Source organism: Vulpes vulpes, chromosome 3 (genome assembly GCF_048418805.1).
Source record: "Vulpes vulpes isolate BD-2025 chromosome 3, VulVul3, whole genome shotgun sequence".
NCBI classification, from domain to species: domain Eukaryota; kingdom Metazoa; phylum Chordata; class Mammalia; order Carnivora; family Canidae; genus Vulpes; species Vulpes vulpes.
In genome coordinates, this window is record NC_132782.1 from 60223999 (window position 1) to 60249188 (window position 25190).

The window sequence follows — 25190 nt, forward strand, 5'->3', positions numbered from 1 at the left end:
CACAAGACTTTCTGTTGAACTCGGAACTAAGAAGGCAGCCAGACACTCTTCACTCACATTCCTCTGAGTGTAATCCTCTAATTAATACATACATAGCAAGAATGGGGCTTTGTATCACATTAGTGCAACACTAGCACAGATATTTATATTGTAAAAACCCAGGAATAAAAAAAGGTAAATGCATCTCAGCCTGTCCCTATACACAGGTGTATGGCATCTGTTTGTTTAAACTTTTAACCTTAAACCATAAACTTCGGACCTGTAATTCCTAACCCAGATCCAAACCCCAAATCTCCAAAGCTAAGGGAACAGAGAGCATCCCCTAGCTATCTTTCATCTTTCAAAAGGTGGGTTAGAAATATTATATTTGCCCCACCTAGGAAAATAGAGATTAGTGAAAACAGTTCTCATGTTTGGGGGTTAAATTATACCACCTCAAAAGAGAACGCTGGTTATCTCGTGTTGATCAAAAACTGCAACCAGGGCAGCCCAAGTGGCTCAGCGGTTTAGCACCGCCTTCAGCCAAGGACGTGATCCTGGAGACCTGGGATCGAGTCTGGAGCCTGCTTCTCCCTCTGCCTGTGTCTCTGCCTCTCTCTCTCTCTCTGTGTCTCTCATGAATAAATAAATAAAATCTTAAAAAAAAAAAAAAAACTGAAACCAGCATTTTTGTGTCAAGGATTTTTCAGAGGGGAAATCAAATGAATTGTCATTTAAGAAATGCAGTTTGGTTTAAATACAGAATTGTTTAAAACATGTTATCTTTGGAAGGAGAAATAAATTATTCAGCATTAAAATGTGTGAAAGCTTGGTCTCAAATTGCATAAGATCAGGATTATATTTTTGAAGAAAGAAAAGTGTCCTTTTATAGCGAGAGGTTTTACCCACTACAGATGCAATTTAATTTTAAAAATCAATTCAACAAATTTATGTAGAAATGGCACTGCCCAAAACAAATACCACAAATCTTTTTATAGATGAAAATGTGCCTTACCCATGCATATTTAAAAATTAGATTTCACCTTGGTCGGTAGAAGACCAATTTAATACCAGGAAGCATGTCGTCTAGAAATGACCCAAGATGCAAGACAGAGGCATGGAGCCACCTGGTGATTCTGCAAACGTTACAGGCCCCCTTTTGTCATCTGCCTACACTGTCCACACACTCACACACTGGGAAACATGAAGCAAATGCTAGAACCGTTAGGGAAGTAGGATGGTGTAGGGATCAAAAGCAGACTCATGGGACACCCTACCTGGTGTTCAATCCCAGCCCTGCCACTCTCTGGCTGTGCAACTTCGGGCAAGGTTTCTGTGCATTTGTGAGCACAGAGAAAGACCCTGGCCTTGCGTTAGCAATCCTAGTTATTAGCATTGCTGGCTGGTGATAGCCCTATAAAAAGTCACTCCTACCATAGGGCTGCTACTCCTCTCTTGCTCTCTCCCTTCCACCACACATTCCTCTTGTGATCTCTCCCCTTCTCTGGTTTAGCACACCTTCTTTCTTCTTTTAGGGCATTTCAGGCACATTACAAGTCCCAAATGCCAAAGGCCTGGAATAATGCCATCTGGCCAAAGGGCTCCTGACCCCTGAGAGAAGAAAGAGTCTCACAAATTGGTTTCTCTGAAACCAATTGCCAGCGAAAATCTTGATGCCTCAGAAAGTAATTCCCTCCACTGTCAAGGGGAACGAAGATTTGACCGAGAATTACTTGTCTATTAAAGAAACAGCTTAAAACTGACTCCTCCAGGGCCACAGAGAAAATCATATGGTCAATTCAAGCTCATTTTGAACATTAAAGGGATCCTATTGATGCCCAAACCAAGGACTCACTCACATCCCACTCAGCTAAATGGGTCTTCCCCACCACTCCCAAAGATGCGCATTATACTACTCATCACATCCAGGATTCTTTCTCTAAGACCACTAGATCATGACACCACAGAGCAAGAAAGGATTTTACAAATCATCTAGATCAAAGGTCACACACCCAAATACAACAGTGTAGCTGCCAAGTCATGAATCACAAAGGGACAAGAGCCAGATGGGGACTGTGTGTCCTGTTTGAAAGGAGGGCTGCCACTCAGCTCCAGCCATCTGCTATTACGGGCCTGGAATTGTCACAGGGTCTGACTGATTAAGAGAAGCTGGAAACTCTGGGATGCCTGGGTGGCTCAGTCGGTTAAGCCGTCCAACTCTTGGTTTCAGCTCAGGTCATGATCCCAGGGCCATGAGTTCAAGCCCTGTGTCAGGCTCCACGCTGGGCATGGAGCCTGCATAAGATTCTTTCTGGCCCTCTCCCCCTGTTTGTGCTTGTGCTCACTCTCTCTGTCTCTCTCTAAAAAAAAAAAAAAAAAGACAGCTAGAAATTCAGATGTTTATGTGTAGGCCAAGCAAAACACACCTACAGGCCAAATATGCCCCAAATGCTGCCAAATTACCCAGATTGAGCCAGACAAAGCAGGGGTTCCCACAAGCAGGCTTCAGCCCCCTGGAGATCACAGAGCTACTGCGTAAGAGTCACTAAACTCAATGGTGAAGAGGAGATGAGGGCTCTGAGCAGTCATTGTTCATAGAATGAATAAATAATGTACTTTGCTCATATAAGAACTACTTTTTTTAATGTAAAAGGACATTTTAATACTAACAAAACCAAACTTGATTTGCAAACATCACTAAATAGGTAATTTTTTATTCCATGTTTTCTCCAATGAGGAGATTCTAAAAACACAACAGGCATGTCATAGACACAAATTTGATTTACATCAGAGAGAGAACCTCTTCACACTTGGAACATTCACAACCACCACCTCGACGAATTCTGGCATTGGACTGCTGGGATTGGATGTTTATGTGACTTGCACAGAGTCTCACAGCTCCTTGCAGAGCAGGAAGGAAGCCAGAGTCTCTGAGTCCCAGCCCGTCTCCTTCTCCACCAAGGAAGGTGGTCTCTGACTTGAAAGTGGCCACAAAGTGCCATAGCATGGATGAAAACCCAGGATAAATGTGATGAAAACAAAATGTTGGACCACGTCGTTTTCATCAACACGTCTTCAAGGCTCCACAGGAGCTCAAAGGTAGAAGAAGCCTGGACAAACCCTGTAGCCCAGCCCCACATCCAAACCATCCTTTCAACTACATCCCAGATGAGGGTGTTCCAGTCTCAATGGATAAGGAACTTGTTATCTTGCCATGCTGGGTAGCAATGCACCTTCCTGCCTCCACACCACTGTGATCTCCCAGCCTGGCCATTAGTAATCCACCCTCTTCAACCCCTACCTTCCCCCCATCTCCAAACATCACCTCTAAATGCTCCCTTCATACTCTCCCATCTCCCAGTTGCTCCACTTCCCCAATGAGCTGGCTTCCCTATGAATAAGAGTTTATTCACTTTCGCTTCTTGCTGTCAATCTAGTTAAGGTCGACTGACTTACAGTGGGAGCACAGAGGCCAACATATGAGAAACAGATCTGCCCACTAAGTCAAGACAGAGCACTGAGGTCAGAGCAGGTGGTGAGGAAAAGGGGCATGCACTCCATCCAGGCTGCCTAGTGCAGCTATGCACTGCAGAATTTCAAGGAGACCACTCAAAAAGACTAGGTTGTGAGCAGTGCCCCCTGGAGTTGTCCGACGGAGCTACCCAGGGAGGGGTGTGTAGTCCATTCTGCAGACACAAAGAAATGTAAGTCCGGCTTTTAGGAGACGGAATGCATCTTTCAGTTATTCTATCAAGGAATAGCGATTGAATAGCCAACTGAGTTTCTCATACCTGAGTGTGTTGACAAACCTCCTAGCAGCTTACCAAACACAAGGACTGCCCACACCTCCGCAGAACTTCAGAATCCTCAGTTCTGGAGGTGGGAACGGGATGGAGAAGGGAATGGAATAGGAATGTGTGTGTTGTTTCTTAACAATCAGCTTCTTGAGAAATCCTAGCAAACAAAGTTGAGGTTTAGGAGAAGATAGATATTATAAGGGCCAAGATCATGTTACCAAGGAGAAAACGTTTAAATTTGTGTAAGGTTTATTGCTTCCATCTCAGCTGTATTTTACAAAGAACAGTGTTCTGAAAACTGTTAATGATGACTCTCACATATAATCCATAAAGCAACTGTCACTAGAAACACCAACCCTAGCTATTTCCTACCACAATTTCTCAAAAGCACAGATACCCTACACTCCAAAGTGAAATAGCTATTCTGACAACTGGCTATATCCATAGCCACCATTTGCCAAATCATAGGAAATACATATTCTAGCTGGTAAAGGTCCCTCATACCTACATATCAGTGTGGCAAACACTGGGACACATACCTTATGTTCCTCCTTCATCACCTGTTCAATGAGTTCAGATTTCACTGGAGGTTTTGAATACTGGCCTGAGAGGAGGCCATGTCCTAACTTAGTCCTGGACAGGAGCAAGAAAGACAAACAAAAAGGTCATTGTTGTTTCCCCATAGAGACATTAACATCATCTATGAATGCTTTTAGGTGGAACATTTTATCTTGATTACTCAAAAATAACTTATTTGATTCTTCCTAATAACTGATGCCATTTCAAACTACCCTCAGTACTTTATAAAGAACTATTAATATATTTCTTCTTCTAAAAGTAACACCTGCTCTTTTTAGAATACTTCTAATACAGAAAACAAAAAAGAAAAGAGATGTACCTTTAATTCTGCAACCCAGCAATAACCATTATGAACATTTACTGGACATTTTCCTTAAAAATTTTTTACCTTTCAATCAGCACTTACATCTGTGTGTTGAAGTCCTGTGTTGGATCTAAAGGAGAGTAGTCAAATATTCTTGGAAGATTCCCTACATACCTAGAAAATGAGAAAGGAGAGTCAAAACATAGGGACTGAAAGAACAGAAACAAAATAACCCGAAGACCTTGCCTTTCTGTCAAAGTGAAATCATCCACCTAAAGAAAACTTTTCCTGGGACACCTGGGTGGCTCAGTGGTTGAGCCTCTGTCTGCCTTTGGCTCAGGTCATGATCCCGCAGTCCCAGGATCGAGTCCCACATTGAGCTCCCCGAAGGGAGCCTGCCTCTCCCTCTGCCTATATCTCTGTCTCTCTCTCAGTCTCATGAATAAATTAATAAAATCTTTAAAAAAAAAAAAAAAGAAAGAAAGAAAGAAAAGAAAAGTTTTCCTGAGATCCCACCTCTGCAGCCATATTCATGGGCCTCCCTAAAATGTTTGTGCTTCTATCTGTGGGTCTCAACTCTGGGTGCAGGTTAGAATCACCTCGAGCTTCTTGAAAAAAAAAAAAAAAAACACCAAAGCTAGAGCCACCCCCAGATGCTCTGATGTCACTGCCTGAGACTAAAACCTGAAATCTGCAATCTTTTCAAAGTCCCCCAAGTGATTACAACATGTAGCCAGAATCAAGAACTTCCAGCTTATGCCATCACATCTGCCATCTCAAAACCAAACGGTAAGAGCAGGAATTATGCCAATGGTATCAAAATATATAATAATAGCAGTGACAACTACTGCTTCTTGAGGGCTCTCTGTATAATCTGCTTGGGTCTTCATTACAACCATATGAAGAAGGGATGGTTATGGTTACCCATTGGAGAGGTAGAAATCAGGATGCTACCAAAGCTACCCAAGGAAGAAGTGATGAAGCCCAGAGTACAGAGTACACCCAGTCAGCCTAGCTCCAAACCATGCTCTGAACCACTCTGTCCTGTCCCTGCTCCCATGAGCAAGCCCAAACCCCCTCCTTCTGACCAGTTTACCTGGACAAGCAGTGCCAACTTCCACCACCCCTCTCTAATCTCAATGTACAATGGTGGAAGGAATGACAAAGGAATATTCCTTTCACTTCTTAAGTTCATTTCCTATTCCATACCCTCTGCTTTGTGCTGTCCACCTTTCCATCTTCAGGCTTTGACTCACTGTGTGAAAGCTCTAGAAAAAAGAATCCAGAAGCATATCCCTTTCCTTGGCACTTCATGCACTCTGCTCTGCCCACTTCTTTGACCTCATTCCCATCCCTCTCCCCTAGTCCACAATACCCCAGCCAAATGCCCTTCTTTGCCAGGATATGCCCAGTTCACACCTGCTTCAAGGTCATGCCACCTGCTGTCTCTTTCCCAGAACATTCTCTCCACAGACCTTTGCCCCATCATCTCAGGTCTGTTTAAAAGGCACCTCCTCACCGCTCCTAATTCCCCATCACCTGACCCTGGCTGACTTTCTTCTTGGCATGTATTAACATTTGCAATTTCTTGATTATCTCCTTGTTTATTATCTCTCTAGAGATAATATACTAGAGTATAATCTCCATGAAGACAGATACACTATCTAAATCACTGCACTTCCAGCACTACAATTGCACTGGACACGCAAAAGACACTCAAAAAACATCTGTTGAATGGATACATTTATATCATGTAGTCCATCTAACCAATTTTCCATAACTGACTACCCATAAGCCAACAGAAAAGGCATAACTGCAATAAAGCCCTAGCAGAGAACCATGATACACTAGTAGTTAGCAATGACCTCTAATCAGACCCCTCAACTACTGGACACTTGTAGGCACCTGCTGTCTACAAACTCAGAATTTGTACCCCGGATTATGTACCTCTGTCAAAATTAAAAGAACCCACTTCTGGTACAGTCCCTTTCAAATGGCTTTTGGATGTGTCACTAGGGCAACAATTTCATCTAGAAATTTTCAATGGACCAAGAGTCAAAAAAACCAACCAAACTTTGTAACCAAAGTATCCACAGCCAGAGGTTGCACTGAGGAATTGTTTTGGGTTTTTTTAAAGAATCTATTTATTTATTTGACAGAGAGAGTGAGAGCTAGAGAGGGAGAGCATAAACACACAGAGGAGGAGAGAGGAGACTCCCCACTGAGCAGGGAGCCTGATGCCAGCTGGATCCCAGAACCCTGAGATCATGATCTGAACTGAAGACAGACACTTAGACGCTTAACAGACTGAGCCACCCAGGCGCCCCTGGTCCCTGATTTAAAAAATATATATATATTGAAGGAAAGTCCTTGCGGAGGTGTTGTATAATTATTATTTCTTTTCAAGTAGAATGGAGGGAACTTGTGCTCTTTGGTTACAAAATCCAACAACAGTTTCAGGGTGGGCGGGGACTGGGTGACAGGCACCGAGGTGGGCACTTGACGGGATGAGCACTGGGTGTTATTCTATATGTTGGCAAATTGAACACCACTAAAAAATAAATTTGTAAGTAAAAAAAAAAGAACAGTTTCAGTTCCTTATAGTCGCTAAGTTTTGAAAATGCTTTCTGCCCTCCAGAGTTTGATGAACAGTCACCTTTCTGAATTTTTTTCTATCGTGAAAAATTATACCTCACATCTGTGTTTTGGATTTAAGATTCAAATCTCTCACCTCAATGTTGTTTCAAGAGTCTCAGAATCGCGTGTTACCAAATATTTAATATTCTAGTTTCTAAACATTTACTGTGTCTATTAGAACATGAGCAACCTACTCATCATACTTATCCTCAGTCTGTTTGTTCTTTTACTAAACATCACTTGATTGAGCGGGACTAACTCAGTGGAGTTGGGTCCAGGAGCAGTGTTTTCCATTTTGTAAGTAGAAAGAGTGACTCACGGAGAGATTAAATGACTTATGCACAACCAGAGTGTAATTCGGAAATGTCAGCCTGACTCCGTGATACTCTGTCTGCCACTAGAGCCTCGTTTACATTTCAGAATAATTCTGATGAGGATCAAATCTAAATAAACTAGTGTATAAATGAATGAGAGCTAAGATCGATGGTCAGATAGCAAAACTATACTTTTTTCTTTGAGAACCCCTAGACTGCAAACTGAAGTTATAATACGTATTTTAAAAAGTATCTAGGGATCCCTGGGTGGCGCAGCGGTTTGGCGCCTGCCTTTGGCCCGGGCGCGATCCTGGAGACCCGGGATCAAATCCCACATCGGGCTCCCGGTGCATGGAGCCTGCTTCTCCCTCTGCCTGTGTCTCTGCCTCTCTCTCTCTCTCTCCGTGACTATCATAAATAAATAAAATTAAAAAAAAAAAGTATCTAGCATTACTTCTGCATTTTAATGTAATTTTGTTGTTAACAGGCTATTCCTCATAATTAGAAAAACAATAGAAACTACTAGTAAAATGGACTTTTCTGACATCAAAGATTTACCACCTTTAATTTTTTATTCTTCTCCATCAATCTTGCCTGAAACCATAAGCCTTTTTGCTAATGTTTATCTTCCTCATGAGGTTTTCTTATCTTGTCAGCTTTTGAAATACAATAAAGACTGGCTTGTAAGAGAGCTAATGAGTTCATCATGTTGGATATTAACAATTCCTCAGTGCAGGGGCGCCTGAGAGGCTCAGTCTGTTAAGCGTCTCAGCACCCGCCTTCGGCTCAGGTCACTATCTCGGGGTCCTGGGATTGAGTCCTGCGTGGCTCCCTGCTTGGTAGGGAGTCTGCTTCTCCCTCTCCCTCTCTCTCTGCCCCTCCTCCTGCTATCTCCCCCACTCTCTTTATCTCAAATAAATACATAAAATCTTAAAAAAAAAAATCAGGGACCATGAGATCCATAATATGAAGTCACACTGTTCCCTAATCAAAAAATAATACAAGTATGAGACATGGACAAAAATTTTAAAAATAATGCAATGTGTGATGCATACCTTTGAAAAAGTTTTCCATCTCAAAGCTTCAAACCTGCTCTTCCTCTGTCCACACTCCCCTAGCATACCAGTCAAAGCATGTGTGACTTCATGTGCCCTTTCTTCAGAGAGACCCTCCCTGACCACCTCTTCCCCCCTTTCATTCATGGAGCTCACCATGTTTATAACCATGCCATTATTCTTCCGATTATTTATTCAGTCTGTTTCCTCAAATGGGGCCAGGCACCACGTCCTTTTGCTTACTGCTGGACCCCCCGCCCCAACCCAGCACATTGCTGAGCACAAAAGAACCCCATATTCCTCGGCTGGATGAGAAATGAAAACTAGACCAGAAAACAGCAAGTCTGGGGATCCCTGGGTGGCGCAGTGGTTTGGCGCTTGCCTTTGGCCCAGGGCGCGATCCTGGAGACCCGGGATCGAATCCCACATCAGGCTCCCGGTGCATGGAGCCTGCTTCTCCCTCTGCCTGTGTCTCTGCCTCTCTCTCTCTCTCTCTCTGTGACTATCATAAATAAATAAAAAAATTAAAAAAAAAAAAAGAAAACAGCAAGTCTGTTTATACTTTTGCTTAACTACCATTAAATCCATTAGCATTTCCACTCATCCTGGGTTAAAAAAAATAAAATAAAATTGCCCTATGCTGTTCCTAGCGTGCTATCGGCCCTTCTGTCTCAGTACATGCGTGTCCTCTCCCATACTTGAACCATGGTGGAAACCAGCGTGCCCTGGAATATGCTAGAGATAATTTCCTAAACTTTAGGCAGCAGTTGCCCATGAGTGCACCAGCCTGTTTGCAGTGTGCACAGCTCCCCATTTTGGGCCCAGCCGAGGGAAGAGAGGGGTCACAGACACAGTGGCTCTGCCCTCCATTGGGGAGGAAGAAGGCAGCCTCGAACATGCACCGGTGCCTCCACGGCATCTGTGGTGAAGGGCAGCTTGTTTATTTCAACTCTTATAGATGAACTCCTTTAAAATTTATAATAAAAGTAAATTATTAGAAAAATGAAACACCACTGATAATGCATGATAATGTTGACTTGCTACAAAAATTTCTAAACGCTCACTCTCAGTTTCCATACCCAGGAGTCCAAGGACCAGCACCAGTTCTGTGAGCCACATTTTGAGTAGCAAATAACAAAAAGCTTAAATCCTCTGAGAAACTCCACTCGCCAGGAGGGCAACACTGACCAAAGCAATCACTGAGTCTCTCCTAGCACATCTACAGGAAGGAATGTGGCAGGCTGGCTGCAGAGATTGATAATTAATATTTTCTTGGCATAGAGGGCAACTGATGGGCTAAAACCAGAAGCCATCACTAATATGACCAAGCCCCTGTGAGGCTCTCGGTTACAAAGCTCTCCTAATCTCACCTGATTCCCATCACACTTGACAAGTGTTCTCACCCAGCCTCAGTGCAAGAAGTCACACCATGAGGGTGTGGTGAAATGTCCTGCAGCTGATGAGGACGGGTTTCCCCCAGCATGTGCTGGAGCGGATGAAGGGCAGCACTTCGCGCCCAGGCCACAAGAGGCCACTTACGCTCTCTGGAACTCTGGGATGCTGAAGATGGCCTGCATGACAGAACTCAGGTAGCAGCTGTTGCCCAGATTTTTGAGACCCGTGTATCCGGGGCCATACATGGGCTTCAGCTTCGTCCCCGTCTCCTGGATCACTTCCCACTCGCTGACCCGCGGCTTCATGTCATTGTCCCGAAGCCCGTTCTCTGTCTGGGACAAAGAGAAGGAAGCCAACTTTAATTGTCATTCTCACCCAAAGATCAAGTCCCAAGAATTAGTTCTGACAGCCATAGATGTTTCTGCCCCTTTTTCTCCTGAAACAAAGCAAAATAAAAAAAAAAAAAAAATCACCTAAAGAGACTGAGATGGTGATGCTGGACAAAATCCTAATGCCACACGGAACCTCACACTTAAAAATAGTTAACAGTCATAGGGACGCCTGCATGGCTCAGTGGTTGAGCATCTGCCTTTGGCTCAGGGCATGACCCCAGGGTCCAGGGATCCCCACAGGGAGCCTGCTTCTCCCTCTGCCTGTGTCTCTGCCTCTCTCTGTGTGTCTCTCATGAATAAATAAATAGAATCTTTACAAATAAATAAAATAAAAAATAAAAATAGTTACAACGGTAAATTTTATGTTTTGTATGTCCTTCCAAAGGAAAACACACATACACACATTTAAAAGATTTAAAAATGAAAGGAGAAAGAGGCTGAGAGGTAAGGGGATGGCAGCAAGAGAGACAAATAGGAATGGAAACAAAGAAGCTAGTAGAATAATTTCAAGGGAAAATACAATGCAGGGGCACCTGGGTGGCTCAGTGGTTAAGCATCTGCCTTCAGCCCAGGGCGTGATCCCTGGGTCCTGGGATCAAGTCCCCACATTGGGCTCCCTGCAGGGACCCTGCTTCAGTCTCTGCTTATGTCTCTGTCTCTCTGACTCTCATAAATTAATAAATAAAATATTTAAAAAAGAAAAAATACAATCCAACACAGCAAACAGAACGGGAAAGGCAGCTGCAGAGGAAAGTGAAGGAAAAATCACAGGCCCTGGAAGCGCCTTGAAATAGGAGGGAGGTTTACAGATGCGTAAAGGACATACATTAAAGGGTGCCATGAGTGAGGTGAGGACGAGGAGACAGAAGGGAGGAGAGGCTGAGGAGAAGGAGATAGGCTGGGAGGGAAGGGCCCAAGCAGAGCATGCACACTGAAGCAGCTCCTCACAGGGACGGACGTTACATAGTCATGACACTGGCTTGAAAACACAATATTAAATGAAGCACAGCCTTTTCCCATCAACAATATGTTGGCTTATTGTTTCCACCCCCGAGTTCTGCTTCCCTTCCTGAAATTAATTAAAGTGATGTTGGTCACAGACCATTTTAAAGGTCATCTTCCCGTACCTTCTCGCTTCAGTGAACAAGGAGTGATTCATGCAACTCTCCATCAAAGGAGACAGAAATTTTACCAGTAAACTCCAACCGAAACAAATGGTACTCGACGAGGTGCCATTTTTATTATAACATGAAAAAAAATTAAGCTGGTAACCAAAAGAAAATGCTAATTAACTAAATTCAAGAAGCAAATGCAAACATGAAAACCTAAAACCATTAAAGTAAGATTCCTGTCACAGTAACTACATATTAAAGAGACCAAAGGGTTCCCTCCCCACCAGGTGGGAATAGAGACAAAGTGGACCTTCTTACCCCATGCATATGAAGCATATCAATTCCAAAATGCGCTAAGTGCTTGGCCAAATGAGGATCCAAAACAGGTTCCTCTTCTTGAAAAGAATAAACATCTGCAGGGTGAAGAGAAAACAAAGAGTGACTTTAACCAAGTCACTCAATATTCAACATGTATCTATTGAGCTCCCGCTACACACTTGGGATACATCGATGAATAAAGCCAATGGAAACCTCCTGTGAGTACACTCAAGGGGAGAAAAAACAGATGATAAACAACAAACATAGTAAATAGGTATGTTTCATAATTATACCCATATATCAATTTCTTTTGACATTTCAGAAATTAATTTTTAAGATGGTTTTCTAAGGGGTGCCTGGGTGGCCAAGTTGGTTAAGTGTCTGCCTTCAGCCCAGGTCACGATCTTGGGGTCCTAGGATAGAGCCCCACTCAGGCTCCCTGCTCAGTGGGGAGTCCACCTCTCCCCCTACTCCTGCGCTTGCTTGTTCCTTCTCTCAAATAAATAAAATCTTTAAAAATAAACAGGTTTTCTGAGAAAAAAAAAGTGTCTAAAGTTAAAATACTTAAAATTAGACAAGAGTAAATGCCTAACAATTGATTTTGCACCCAAAACCACACTGGCATAATAGTGCAGGAGGAGGGAAGGGTGAGGGAGGAGAGTGTGGTACCACCTGCTGTGGCAGGGGGAGCCTGGGAGGGAACAGAGGGAACACAGGCCCTCAGAAGCAGCTCAATGACTGCCCTGAGATGTTGGGTCCAAGACAAAACAAAAGTCTGCCTGTGGAATCCTCTACAGTCTCAGACCCACCAGCTCACCAACTTCCACCTCCCACCTGCCCCTTCATCCCTTCTTCCCAACTTTGGTGTCCACACCCCACGGAGCTGGTGAGGGACTCAGTGAGGACTGTTCAGCACTTCCCAAGTGTGTCCACCTTGTAGCACACACAGCAAATGAGGATGCATGTGGCACAGCACGGTAACTTGGGAAATTCCAGCCATCCCAGGCCCGGCCCACCCCTCCAAGGGCATCTTGGCCTTCAAGGCAAATCCCCAAAAAAACTACCCAAACCACCATCTTATGCGTCCTCACACAGAAGTGCAATGTGGGATGGGAGCAAATATCTTTAGGCCCAGGCCTTTTTCCTCTATACCAGACGATTTCCTTAGCTCTTTCAGGAGACTCAGTGATTTGGTGAAGCACCATCCCATGTCCTTAACAAAAAGAGAGAGTTAAAAACCACAATTTCTTCACTCCTAAACTGGAAAAACAAAATCTATTAAAAGGAAAATAGATTCAAGATACCCTCCAAGGGGGGCTCAGTCAGTTGAGCATCCATTTCCACTCAGGTCATGATCTCAGGGTTATGAGACCAGGCCTCATGTCAGGCTCCACGCTCGTCAGGCTCCACGCTCAATGTGGAGGCTACTTGAGATTCTCTCTCTGCCTCTCCCGCACATGTCCTCTCTCTCTCTCTAAAATAAGTAAATAAATTTTTAAAAAGAAAAAAAAAAGATACTATTCTTTAGGACAGTAAACGATAGACCATCCAAGGATGTTCCTCCCCTTGGGAACATCATCAGGAGAAAAAAATACACACACACAAACTATAGTGACATTCTGACCCAAATATAGGTATGTGGAGACTCACTGCCATGAAAGTCAGTCTTTCTATTATTAATTGACTAAATGTTTGGCTTTCTCTGCTATCCCTTGTCCTCTAGGGGCCTATTTTAACTTGTAGACAGGCAGCCTTCATTTATATTTTTTCTTTAGTATATAATTCAGTGCTCTCAAAAACAAAAGGCAAAATCCCCAGCCCAATCAAGAACCCCCCCCAAAAAAAAATAAAAAGAAAAACTTCCCCAAAAGTTTAAATGCTAGAAACACCAACAAAAATGAAACTTGAAACAAATACATAAATAGTATTTTTTAATCTATGGCAAGTGACAAGAAAACTGCCACTCAGACACTGGCTGAAGGTGAAAATGACATCCCCTCAGCACTTTAACTTTGGTTATTATTAACTAGTGAAATAATTTTGAAGACTTAAAAGACTTTAAGCCTGTAGTTATTTGAGCTTTATTAGAAAACAATAAAATTGCCAGAAATGGAACAGTTGTCATTGGCCCAGGATTTTGAAATAAGTGAAAAATCACACATCACTCTAAAATTCTTCATTTGTTAGGCTCATGCCATACTGAGAAATTAATGTTTCCTACCTCCAGTCATTAACTGCTCCAAAGATGTGACGTGATTTGGTTGAACACAAAGTTTTTTTACCCCAATGACAAAAATAGTTTAGTAAGTAACATACAAGACATCTAAAAATGAACTGTGATCCTCAAATTTGGCAATCATGAAGAATTTATAAATGACATGTAGTCATAGAAAAAAATTTGAAGTGGATTCAGGAAAGATCACCCTAAGATGCTGCTGAGCACCATGGTGCAAGGGCCAGTGGGACAGGCAATTTCACAGCAGCTGTGGGCATCTCCAGAACCTTCTCCTGAAACCACCAAGGTACTGAGACTTCTTTCTTTTTTTAAGATTTTATTTATTTATTTGAAAGAAAGGGAGCATGAGTGAGGGGAGGGGTAGAGGAAGAAGGAGAAGCAGACTCCTCACTGAGCAGGGAGCCTGACTTGGGGCTTGATCCCAGGGTTCTGGGATCTTGACCTGAGCTGAAGGCAGATACTTAACCAACCGAGCCACCCAGGAGCCCTAGTGTGGTAACCTAGCTTCACAACAGAAGAACAAAACACCCTCTCCTATCTCTGTCCCTCCTCACTCCCTTCCCACCCAGAATCTCATCCTTGCTTTGCCAAATCAACATCTCCTCCCACAGAGGAAAGCTCTTTTTATTTGTTTGTTTGTATGGTGATCTGTTTCCTGGTTTGTTTGTTGCTGTACTCATGGAGACCCAGAATGGAATTTGATATGGGATCCATTTTACTACCCATGACACCACAATGGCTTCGCCTAGGCAGTCCAGGCTTCTTGAAAGAACCAATTCTAAATTGTGACCTCAAGGTGAGTAGGACTTTCTCACCAAACAGGTATATCCTTATTGGGGAGAAGGAAGCCAGGAGGACCAGATCACATTACCATTAAATACTTGAATTCACAACCTGCTTGGATTCCATGTTCACGAAGCAATATTCTAAATATAAGTTAGCTCCCCACAGGAAAGGAATGTACTGGTCAAGCCAACATAAACATCTCACATACAAGCAGTTGTGGTTCTCACAATAAACTAAAAAATAAACACTTTCTCTCTTGCAAATTGAATTAGCCTCAATGAGCCTAACAAATATGGAAATGGGACAGTTGGCAGTGGTACCTTCACCACAAGGTGGCCATCCAACCCTAAACAGAGGGTACCCAGCCCTCTGAGGCCTCCATATCCACAAGGTTTATCATCGGACATTAAGGAAAACTTCAGGCATGTTTTCATAACGTATTTGGCTTTAAGATAAATGAGTCGCAGCTAGCAATCTATTAAATAGACTTAATAGAAATTAACATAAAATTGATGTATCCCATAAACTAAATGATAATTCACTGGAAATAATCATTTTGTTAAAACCCACTCTGCACAAGACAAGCAGTAATCAAACCCTGATCTTTCCTCAAAAAGTGAACATTATTCCAGGTGAATGAATTCATGAACCCTCATCACAGGCTATCTGATCTACATTGCTGTTTGTTTTATGCCTTCTATGATAGAAACATGAGTATGGATTCAAATACTCTCAATTACATCAGGAAAACCCTGAAAAAAAACAAAGCACTTAACTATGGCAGATAATGAATTAATATTCTTACTAGCTACAGAGTTTTTTAAAACCAATAAGGAGCAACCTACACACACCTACTAGAAAAATCCATCTAAGAAATTCACAAAGAGAATTACAAATGGTCAAAAATACTATGAAAAATGTTCAGCCTCACTAGTAAAGCAAATAAAAACAAGATATTAGATTAGCAAAAGTTTTTAAAAATGGCAAATACCCAAAGTTGCCAAAGATATGCTGAAATGAGTATTGTCATATACTGCTAATGAGAATGTAAATAACTATGACTGTTTAAGAGAAATTCAGCAACAGAAAATTTAAAAGGTTCAACCCTTTGTTCATAAGAATTTATCCTAAATATATCATTTTAGACAAACGTCCAAAGATTTCCATATATACAAGGATACTCATCAGAATAGCAAAAAAAAAAAAAAAAAATTGTGACAACTAACTAGAGAACAGTGAAAGGACTTATGGAACTATCGAAGGATACTAAAGAATATTTAATGACATGGAATATACACATATTTAAATGTTAAATAGAGGAAAATAAGGATTAGAATTTTATATAGTGTGATTCCATTTTTGTAAAAATGTGGGGCAGGGGCAGCATGGAGGTATTGTATAAGAACTAATCAAGGCCTGGGATGCCTGGGTGGCTCAGTGGTTGAGCATCTGCCTTCAGCTCAAGGCGTGATCCCAGGTCCAGCGATCGAGGCCCCCATTGGGCTCCCTGCATGGAGCCTGCTCCTCCCTCTGCCTATGTCTCTCCTGAATAAATAAATAAAATCTTTAAGAAAAAAAAAAAGAATTGATCAAGGCTTAAAACAGAAAACAAAACTGAAAGGAAATACCCAAATTGTTAAAAAGTGTCTGTCAAATGATAGTACTAGTGATTTTTATTTACTTCTTTAAATTTTTCTGCTTTCTAAATATGTCACACTGAATACCTGCTTCTTGTATAATCAAGGGACAAATATAAAATGTTTCTTCTTCAAGTTGAAAGGAAGAAACCTTAGATGAAAAAAAACCTCTAAATCATAGTTTAAAAATAAGTTTCATGCTAGAAAAAAGGCTTCTAGAAAATTAAAGATGTGTGGAGAACAGATTTAACCCTTGCCTTTATTATTAGCATACATTTAAATAGAATCTAATTATTTAAATGCTTACATATAGTTGGTTTATTTAACAAAAGTATTTGCACCTACCATATGTAAGATTTTGTATGGAACCCAACAATAGGAAGACATAGCTCTGCCTTCAAACAACTGAAATTTTAGAACCTGGCCATGTATACAAATAATTGTAGTTTTAGGTTGTTCTGAGAACTGGACTTCTAATAACTGGTCTTATCAAAGCACTACAAAAAACAACATAGAAAGGAGACACATTGGAAGTGCCTGGATGGTGCAGTCAGTTAAGTGTCTGACTCTTGGTTTCAGCTCAGGTCGTGATCTCAGGGTCATGGGATCAAGCCCTGGGTGGGGCTCCACACTCAGCTTGGAATCTGGAATCTGCTTGGGATTCTCTCTCCTTCTCCCTCTGCCCTCCCCTCGACCCCTGTGTGCATGCTCTCTCTCTTCCTCAAATACATAAATCTTAAAAAATAAAGAAAAGAGACACATTCAAATTATTCTCCCCTCCCAATTTTACCCACTAGAATTCCTATATTACAAACCCTTCCTTCTGTAGCCTTATGATGGTTGCCCTATACAGCAGTGATTCAACGATAGCTAAGACCTGAAAGCAACTTGCTGCAACCCTTAATCCAGCTTCATGTCCTGAATTTCCTCTTCAGAATCTGGAACTCATAGGATTTACCCTGGCTTGTATAGAGGTATATCTACTAGGGGGAATGTTTGGCACCAGGATGCGGGATTTTTGCAGCTACTTGTCTTTAATGAGTTAAACATCAGTCCACTAACTTTGGAAGCAGGAAATTTATCCAATATATAAATGAAGAGAATCTTTACATGAGCCAACTGTCAGCCCTCAATTATAAAACAAATGAAAAACAAAACCAGTTCATTGGAAAAAGTATAGTAGACAAGAAGTGTACCATATATAGTGAAAACATCCTAGGCAATTAATTCTGAAGCAGGCTAATTCAGTCATGGAAGAAGACACAAATGTCTTTGCATTTCTCCTAAAAAATCATCTGACCTTAAAGTAAAGAAGAAATCAAGGCTAAGACTTGGAAAAATGAAGAAGACTGTTCTAGGTGTTGATCAAGATCTACATTCAGTACATGTTTTCAATGATGCTTAGATGATGGATTCTTGTGGCCATTGCTCAGCATTTATGTTTCTCATTATGGATCCTGATATTATTTCCCTTTTCCATCACAAAATGATAGAATTCACTGTACAAACATGGCCAAAAACCAACACCTGAAAGCATACAGTATGAGAACATAAAGAAAGAGAACCACTTCTGAAGCTGATAATACAAGTAGGTAACAAAAGGTTGACACAGGGACTCTGACACACAGCATCCTTCAAGATCCCTCTCCTTAATGAATCCCTGCATTTCTGAAATGATACCCCTGTAATGAATTCTACAGCTTCACTCTACTCTTCTAATAGTGGATTTGATTATCCCTGTTCACTCCCCAAGTCCTGGTTCCTACTCCTGTCCTCTTAGCCAAGAGATACACAGAAAGACAATAATAACAGTCAACACTAGCAACTAACTTTTACTCAGGCCTTACTGTATGCACTGTGCTAAAATGCTTTATGCACATCAACAAACCTATGAGGGAGCTACTGCGATCATCCTCAAGAGGAAGAACCTGAAGCTGAGAAGGATTTGAAGACTTGCCAGTGAGAGATAGAATCAGGATTCTATGCTGCACTGTGTCCAGAGCTCACATCCTCCAACCCAGGAATGAAGGCACTGGTTCAACCAATTAAGGGGAGCCACTGCAAATTCCCAAAGTTGGTAAAGGCGTACTCACCTGCCCCATCAGGAGTGATGGTTCCCAGTTTCACAGCTAGAGGGTAGCCCATGTCTCTGTAATGCTCCAGTGCATGGCCGTTGCCTCCAGAGCTGTCAAAGAACCATTTCCCGCACAGCACAGAGCCATCGGTCAGATTCAACCAGAGGTTTTCCCGCAGGTCACACCTGGCACACTTCCAACCACTGAAAAGTTATAGAAGAGCAGTTAGGATTGCTGGAACGTGAGGCACAGCTAGAAAATTAACATTCAAGAAAACAGAGTGTCTCCAGCTGCTGGGGGGCAGGGAGGGATCGAGGGGGGCGGTGAGGGCGCGAGGAGGGGGTGTCACAGATAATGGTCAGCGGAACAACAGAAACCAGTGCTTCCTTCCCCCACTTCCCCTTCAGAAGATTAATGTAACCCCTCCCAGAGCAGCAGGACCAGTCAGTACCCTGCCTGCCTCTGCTATGGTTCTTTTACTTTAGAAAACAGACACAGAACCTGAGGTTACAAGGGGAGGTCGTTTCCTTAAAATTCCTACGCGAAGGACAGTGGAGTTCATATAAGTCTAAAACATTAAGGATCCCATGTGCATAAACATGCAAAGCTCTAAAGATTTTATTTATTTGAGAGGGAGAGACAGAAATTAAACAAAATCCTACTATGCAGCAAATCTGAATTAAGCAGAATGTCAACTTTACTGAAGGTTAAATGTCAGGTTTGTGCCAAGTATCTTACAGAAGTTTGATCATCTAATTCTGTTAAACACCGTTCAAGGGATCCCTGGGTGGCGCAGCGGTTTGGCGCCTGCCTTTGGCCCAGGGCGCGATCCTGGAGACCCGGGATCGAATCCCACGTCGGGCTCCCGGTGCATGGAGCCTGCTTCTCCCTCTGCCTATGTCTCTCCCTCTCTCTCTCTCTATCATAAATAAATAAAAATTAAAAAAAAAAAAAAACACCGTTCAAAATCAGTATCCCCATCCCCACTGTCAAAGGGAGAAATTGAGAAATAGCCTGCCTTCCCCTAAGACCACACAGAATAGGAATGCAGTATAGGCAGGTTTCAACAAGACCAGACACCTGCCTAATCCATCTGCTCTTTCCCTCAAGCACCTGCCTATGTCAACACAACAGACCTAACAGGAGATGCTAACGTAGCCCAAAGAGCATTCCAGCCAAAAAGTTGACAACCAAAGACTGTTACAAGTTGGATTCTCCTGGAAGCAGACTCTGAAACAAAGATCTGAATGTAAATGGCTTGTCTGGGAGGTGATCCTAGGAAGCACTGCAGGGAAATAAAACTGGAAAGGGCAAGAAGCCAGTCCAGGTATGTCAACAAACAGATGACCACCATGGGCAAGTGGGGCTCAGTCCAGATGGGGAACTCCAAGAAACAGCCCTCTCGAAGGGTAAGGGTCCAGGGTGTGTATCCATCCACTCCACAGTCACTGGTTGAGGGCTGTTCCAGGAGGACAGAAGGGAGCATGAACTCTGTGGCATTTCTAACTGTCCTATGCACAGGCCTACCTGGCCTCATCAGGCAGAAAAAGCCCTCAAGCAAAGAGCTGCAGATGCTAGCCACTGAGAGCTAGGGGTAGGGAGGAGCTCAGGGGTCTGCACTGGCCAACTTCAGCCTCTACAAAGGTACAGATACTTTTAGAAAGAATTTTGAGCTTAGTTTTGATCAGAGGCATCCGGTAAAAATATATATAACTGCTAATTCAGAGAAGAGATAGAAAGGTAAATATTCCTTTGGCCAGTTTTTTTTTTAAGATTTTATTTATTTATTCATAAAGACACAGAGAGAGAGAGAGAAGCAGAGACACAGGCAGAGGGAGAAGCAGGCTCCACGCAGAGCCCAACGTGGGACTCAATCCCGGGTCTCCAGGATCACACCTCGGGCTGCAGGCGGCGCCAAACCGCTGCGCCACAGGGGCTGCCCTCCTTTGGCCAGTTTGAAGGGATAAACTTCCATTTCACTATCTAACACTCACCTTGGAGGAATCCTGACCCCGTTGTCCAATTGGGTAAGGTTATTTGCGTATTTGGATACTGGCAATTCATTTTCCCATGTGTCTGGGTCCTGCTTTCTATATGGAGATTTTGAACTGAGAACCGCATCACAAGCAATTGTTACCTGTAAGACAAGCCCCAATGTCATACGTAAATCTGTTTGAGAGAATAGCAAGTTCTAGAAAACAAATGTAAACGTTTATTAATAAATACAACCTAATCCAAGAAAATTCAGACAGCAGTTACCATAAGAGCAAGATCCTAGTTAGCTGATTCCAGCAATTTCTCCATGAATCTAGCTAGGTTTTGTCCCTAACCTAGAGTGTGCAGTATTGACAATGATACAAGATAGCAAGGAACACAATCCAGTTTGTAAATCCAAGCACAGAAGTCAGATTTAACAATTTCTTAGCAAGCAGAGTTAAAAGTATACGGCAAACAATTTATAAGAGTGAAATTAGCTACAGGAATGCCTAGGATTAACCCAAGTGGTGTGTTTTCCTCCTAACAAATAAATACCCAGATATCCAATATCCTCAACTCATCACACAATGGCATGTAGTCAAAGGCATTTGAATGGAATGCAAACAGCATGGCTCCATTTCTTAATCTGGTGCAAATGTGACCCTGGATGGGGACATGTCTAGGTGTCTCTGTGCCAGATCAGTCTACATCATGAACAAATCTGTGATGTCCAGCTTGATGCCAACTGACCACAGAGGAAGGGGGTGCAAATTCTCTGTTTTCTCCCAAACCTGATTAATCCGGGACATATGCCTACCACCACATTTGCTATTTGCTTAATGCTATAATAACTATTTCTGTCTTTAAAAACAGAGCCTGGTGTGAATGTAAAATGGCGCAGCCACTTTGGCAAACAGTTTGGCAGTTCCACATATGGTTAAATAGAGTCACCATATAGCCTAGCAATTAGACTCGTAGGTATATATCCCAGAAAAATAAAAATATGTGCCCCTGCAAAAACTTATACACATATGTTCACAGAAGCATATTTATAATAGCCAAAAAGCAGAAACAACCCAATTGCCCATTAATGACAAGTGGATAAATAAAATGTCATATGTCCACACAATGGAATGTTATTCAGTAGTAAAAAGAATGAAGCCCTGATACATGCTACAACATGAGTGAATCTTAAAAAGACATACTAATTTTTAAAAGCAGTCACCAAAAAAACTATGTATAATGTATTACTCCATTTGTGTGAAATGTTCAGAATAGGCAAATCCGTGGAGACAGAGTAGATTAGTGATTGCCAGGGGCTGGGAGGGATGACGGGTGGGGGGCTGATGAAAACATTCCACATGGAGACAGTAGCAATGGATGCCCAACTCCAAATATAACAAAAGCCACAGAATGGTTTTTAAAAGTTTTTACACCAAGGTGTCCCCACATTACTAACATCTTGCACAATTAGCTGAACATTGTGCAGAGTATTTTCCCCTGGGTAGCCCTAAAACTCATCAAGAGACCATGAAGGAAGCTCCCTCAGCTGCCATTTCACTCCCACTCAACCCATGAGCAATTCCTCTAACTCCTACATCCAAAATCTATTTGGAATCTTCCTCTTCTCAACTTCACTCACACTCATCTTGGTCCCAGCCACTAAAACACCTCACCCAGACGGCCACACAGCAGCCTCCTCACCGGTTCCTCTCTCCCACTCCTGCCCCCTCCTCCACACAGCAGCCACACTGGTCTGCTGCGAATATCAGATTGTCTCCTGCAGCAGCCTCAAACTCTCCCAGGTACTCCCGACTGATGACACTGAGCAAGGCACAGTCAAGAAGAAAGAAGAGGTCTCTGCCCCCTAAAAGCTTATACTCCATTACATGTCAGGAATCCATAAATATACTTAAACCTTTTAAAAGAGATATTCCCATTCATCTCCCACCACAAGCACTTGTACGGAATTAACCATTTCTTTCAATTATCAAAGTCAGGGGCACCTGGGTGGCTCAATCAGTTAATCATCTGCCTTCGGTTCAGGTCATGATCCCAGTGTCCTGGGATCGGAGTTCTGTGCAGCAGAGAACCTGCTTCTCCCTCTTCCTCTGCCCCTCTCCCCTACTCCTGTTCTCACTCACTCTGCTGTCTCTCTCAAATAAATAAATCTTTTTTAAAAATTATCAAAACTCATCTCCCACTTCCTTCCAGGAATGCCCCTAGAAACTAGTGTTGAGGTCACCGCAAACCCCTTCCTGATCCTACAGGTTTGGACTGCCTTAACACTTCCATGCTGCCTTAGCTCTTTTGGCTACACATCCTAATCTTTTTAATCTGGCCTGTTATTACAAGCTCCTTGTTGCTTCAATGACTATCTCAATCCATTCCCTGTCCTCCTCTGAATCTTCTCCACAATGCACAATAATGCTGACCAAGCTTTGAACATAATATTCTCTTTTTTCTTTGAATATACTTGTTGGTGACACTCAACAAAACTTCCTCAAACTTCTGGGCCACTATAAAACACTAATCTAGTGTTTTCAGAGTATCATCTGAAATCATTTAGCAGCCCTTCATATGGACCATAGCTGAAGAGCAGGATCTTTTACCCTATAATTATGCCAGGAATTCTCTTTTCCCCAGATTTGTTATCTAGAATGAAGGAAAAAACTTGGTACTAGTCCTGGCTGCATCCCAGGTCTCCTAGGCCTCAAATTCAGTAGTGTTCTGGAACTGACTCAAACTGGCTCACAGAACTGATTCTTAAATTTTAAGAAATTCTGCAAGATGGTTGTTAAATACACCCATTACTGAAAATTAAATTATAAAAACTTACAATCAAGTAAAATATATTTTTTAAAAGTAACAAATATTCAAAACTCTTCATTTTTCATTCTACACTCATACACCTTCTGTATGCTCTTGAGGTTATTTACATTTACATCATGTGACGTGGAAACTATATAATGGTGTGCTACTGCACATTCTCTTTTCAACACTGCTTTTGGAGACATCACACTAATCTGAAATCAGCCAGGGTGCAAATATTACACCATGGAAATCATCAAACACTACAGAGCAGGTTTTTTCCCCCAGGGAGCTCATTGCTAAATATTTACAAGCACACCACTGCTTGAGTTCCTGATGTCTAAAATGAGGCACTGGATTTCAGGTTATCAGATCCCTACTGAGTTCCAAATGCTATTATCTCTGTGAATTCCATATCACTGAGAGGTGGTTTAGCTTCCTGGTACAATCCACAGAGTTCCTATCTGAAACAGAATTTTATCTGTGCTGAGAAGCTCAAAAGATGAAGGAAGAGTCATCTGGTTGGGTAATTTTCAGCTCAATAATTCTTGTTATTTAAAAGCTTAAAGACAGTCTGCCTTCAGCTCAGCTCATGACCCCAGGGTCCTGGGATTGAGCCCCACATCGGGCTCCCTGCTCAGTGGGGAGTCTACTTCTCCCTCTACCCCGCTCATGCTCTCTCTCTCTCACTTGCCCATGCTCTGTCAAATAAATAAATAAATAAATAAATAAATAAATAAATAAATAAATATCTTTAAAAGCTTAAAAACAGAATATCAAACACAAAAATGTACCAGAAGAATGAAAAGACAGAAACTAGCACCTATTATATAAATAAATCCTATTATATAAATCAGTCCTATTAGATACCATCAGATAAGACCAGGCTTTTCTTTCAATCTCTCCACCCCAACTTCCAAATAATTCTCCCTCTCCTTTTTAAAAAATTTTCATATATTTCTTAATTCTGAAAGACTTTATTAAAAATTATAACATATATTGAGGGGGATCCCTGGGTGGCGCAGCGGTTTAGCGCCTGCCTTTGGCCCAGGGCGCGATCCTGGAGACCCGGGATCGAATCCCATCTCGGGCTCCTGGTGCATGGAACCTGCTTCTCCCTCTGCCTGTGTCTCTGCCACTCTCTCTCTCTCTCTGACTATCATAAATAAATAAAAATTTAAAAAAATATATATTGAGGGATTCAGATTTCTACGACACTTCACTTTAAGTAAAAGTATTCACACTCTGAATTATATTCTGAGTATGGGAATAATTAAAAAACACTTAAGGCCTCTTTCATTAACTCTTTCACATAAAGACTTTTTCCTTCCTAAGTGAGAGAAAAATCATTTCTCATGACATTTATTCACAATGTGCTTCTTTATTTCTGTTCTGACAGCAGATGAAAGAGCTATGTTAAACAGGGCAGGCAGTAAGAACTCTCAGGATCCTGGAGGTACAAGCTTTAGTATATAATTTCAGGTAATGGGACGAGGTGAGACCATTTTGCCACTCATATATTTTATCCTTGGTAACAGCCACATGAGTCAACACAGGGAACTGGAGAAACGAGAGGTAATTTAATTCTCTATGCACTGCTAAACACTGTGCACTTAGCGCTAAAAAGGATATGTCACATATAATAATTACAGGAAAGAGCTACAGTAGCTAAATACACAACATTTTCATTTCTATGGTCTTATATTTAGGTATAACGTAGGTCAGGGGCAAAAGAGGTTAAATGGTAGAAACCTGGCCTCTAATGACATGGGAACCCCAAGCACAA

The 25190-nt window shown here is 42.1% G+C and overlaps 1 protein-coding gene across 1 annotated transcript in view; it reads right to left on the reverse strand.

Annotated features, from left to right (window-relative positions):
• USP13 (ubiquitin specific peptidase 13) overlaps nt 1-25190 on the reverse strand; it is a 118289-nt gene that overhangs the window by 50958 nt on the left and 42141 nt on the right. Inside the window, exons 5-10 of the mRNA XM_026007208.2 lie at nt 20611-20753; nt 18635-18819; nt 11883-11977; nt 10205-10392; nt 4762-4833; nt 4316-4409 (exon numbers count right to left, since the gene is read on the reverse strand). Coding sequence (XP_025862993.1) covers nt 4316-4409; nt 4762-4833; nt 10205-10392; nt 11883-11977; nt 18635-18819; nt 20611-20753 — 777 coding nt within the window. The remainder of the gene's footprint in view (nt 1-4315; nt 4410-4761; nt 4834-10204; nt 10393-11882; nt 11978-18634; nt 18820-20610; nt 20754-25190) is intronic.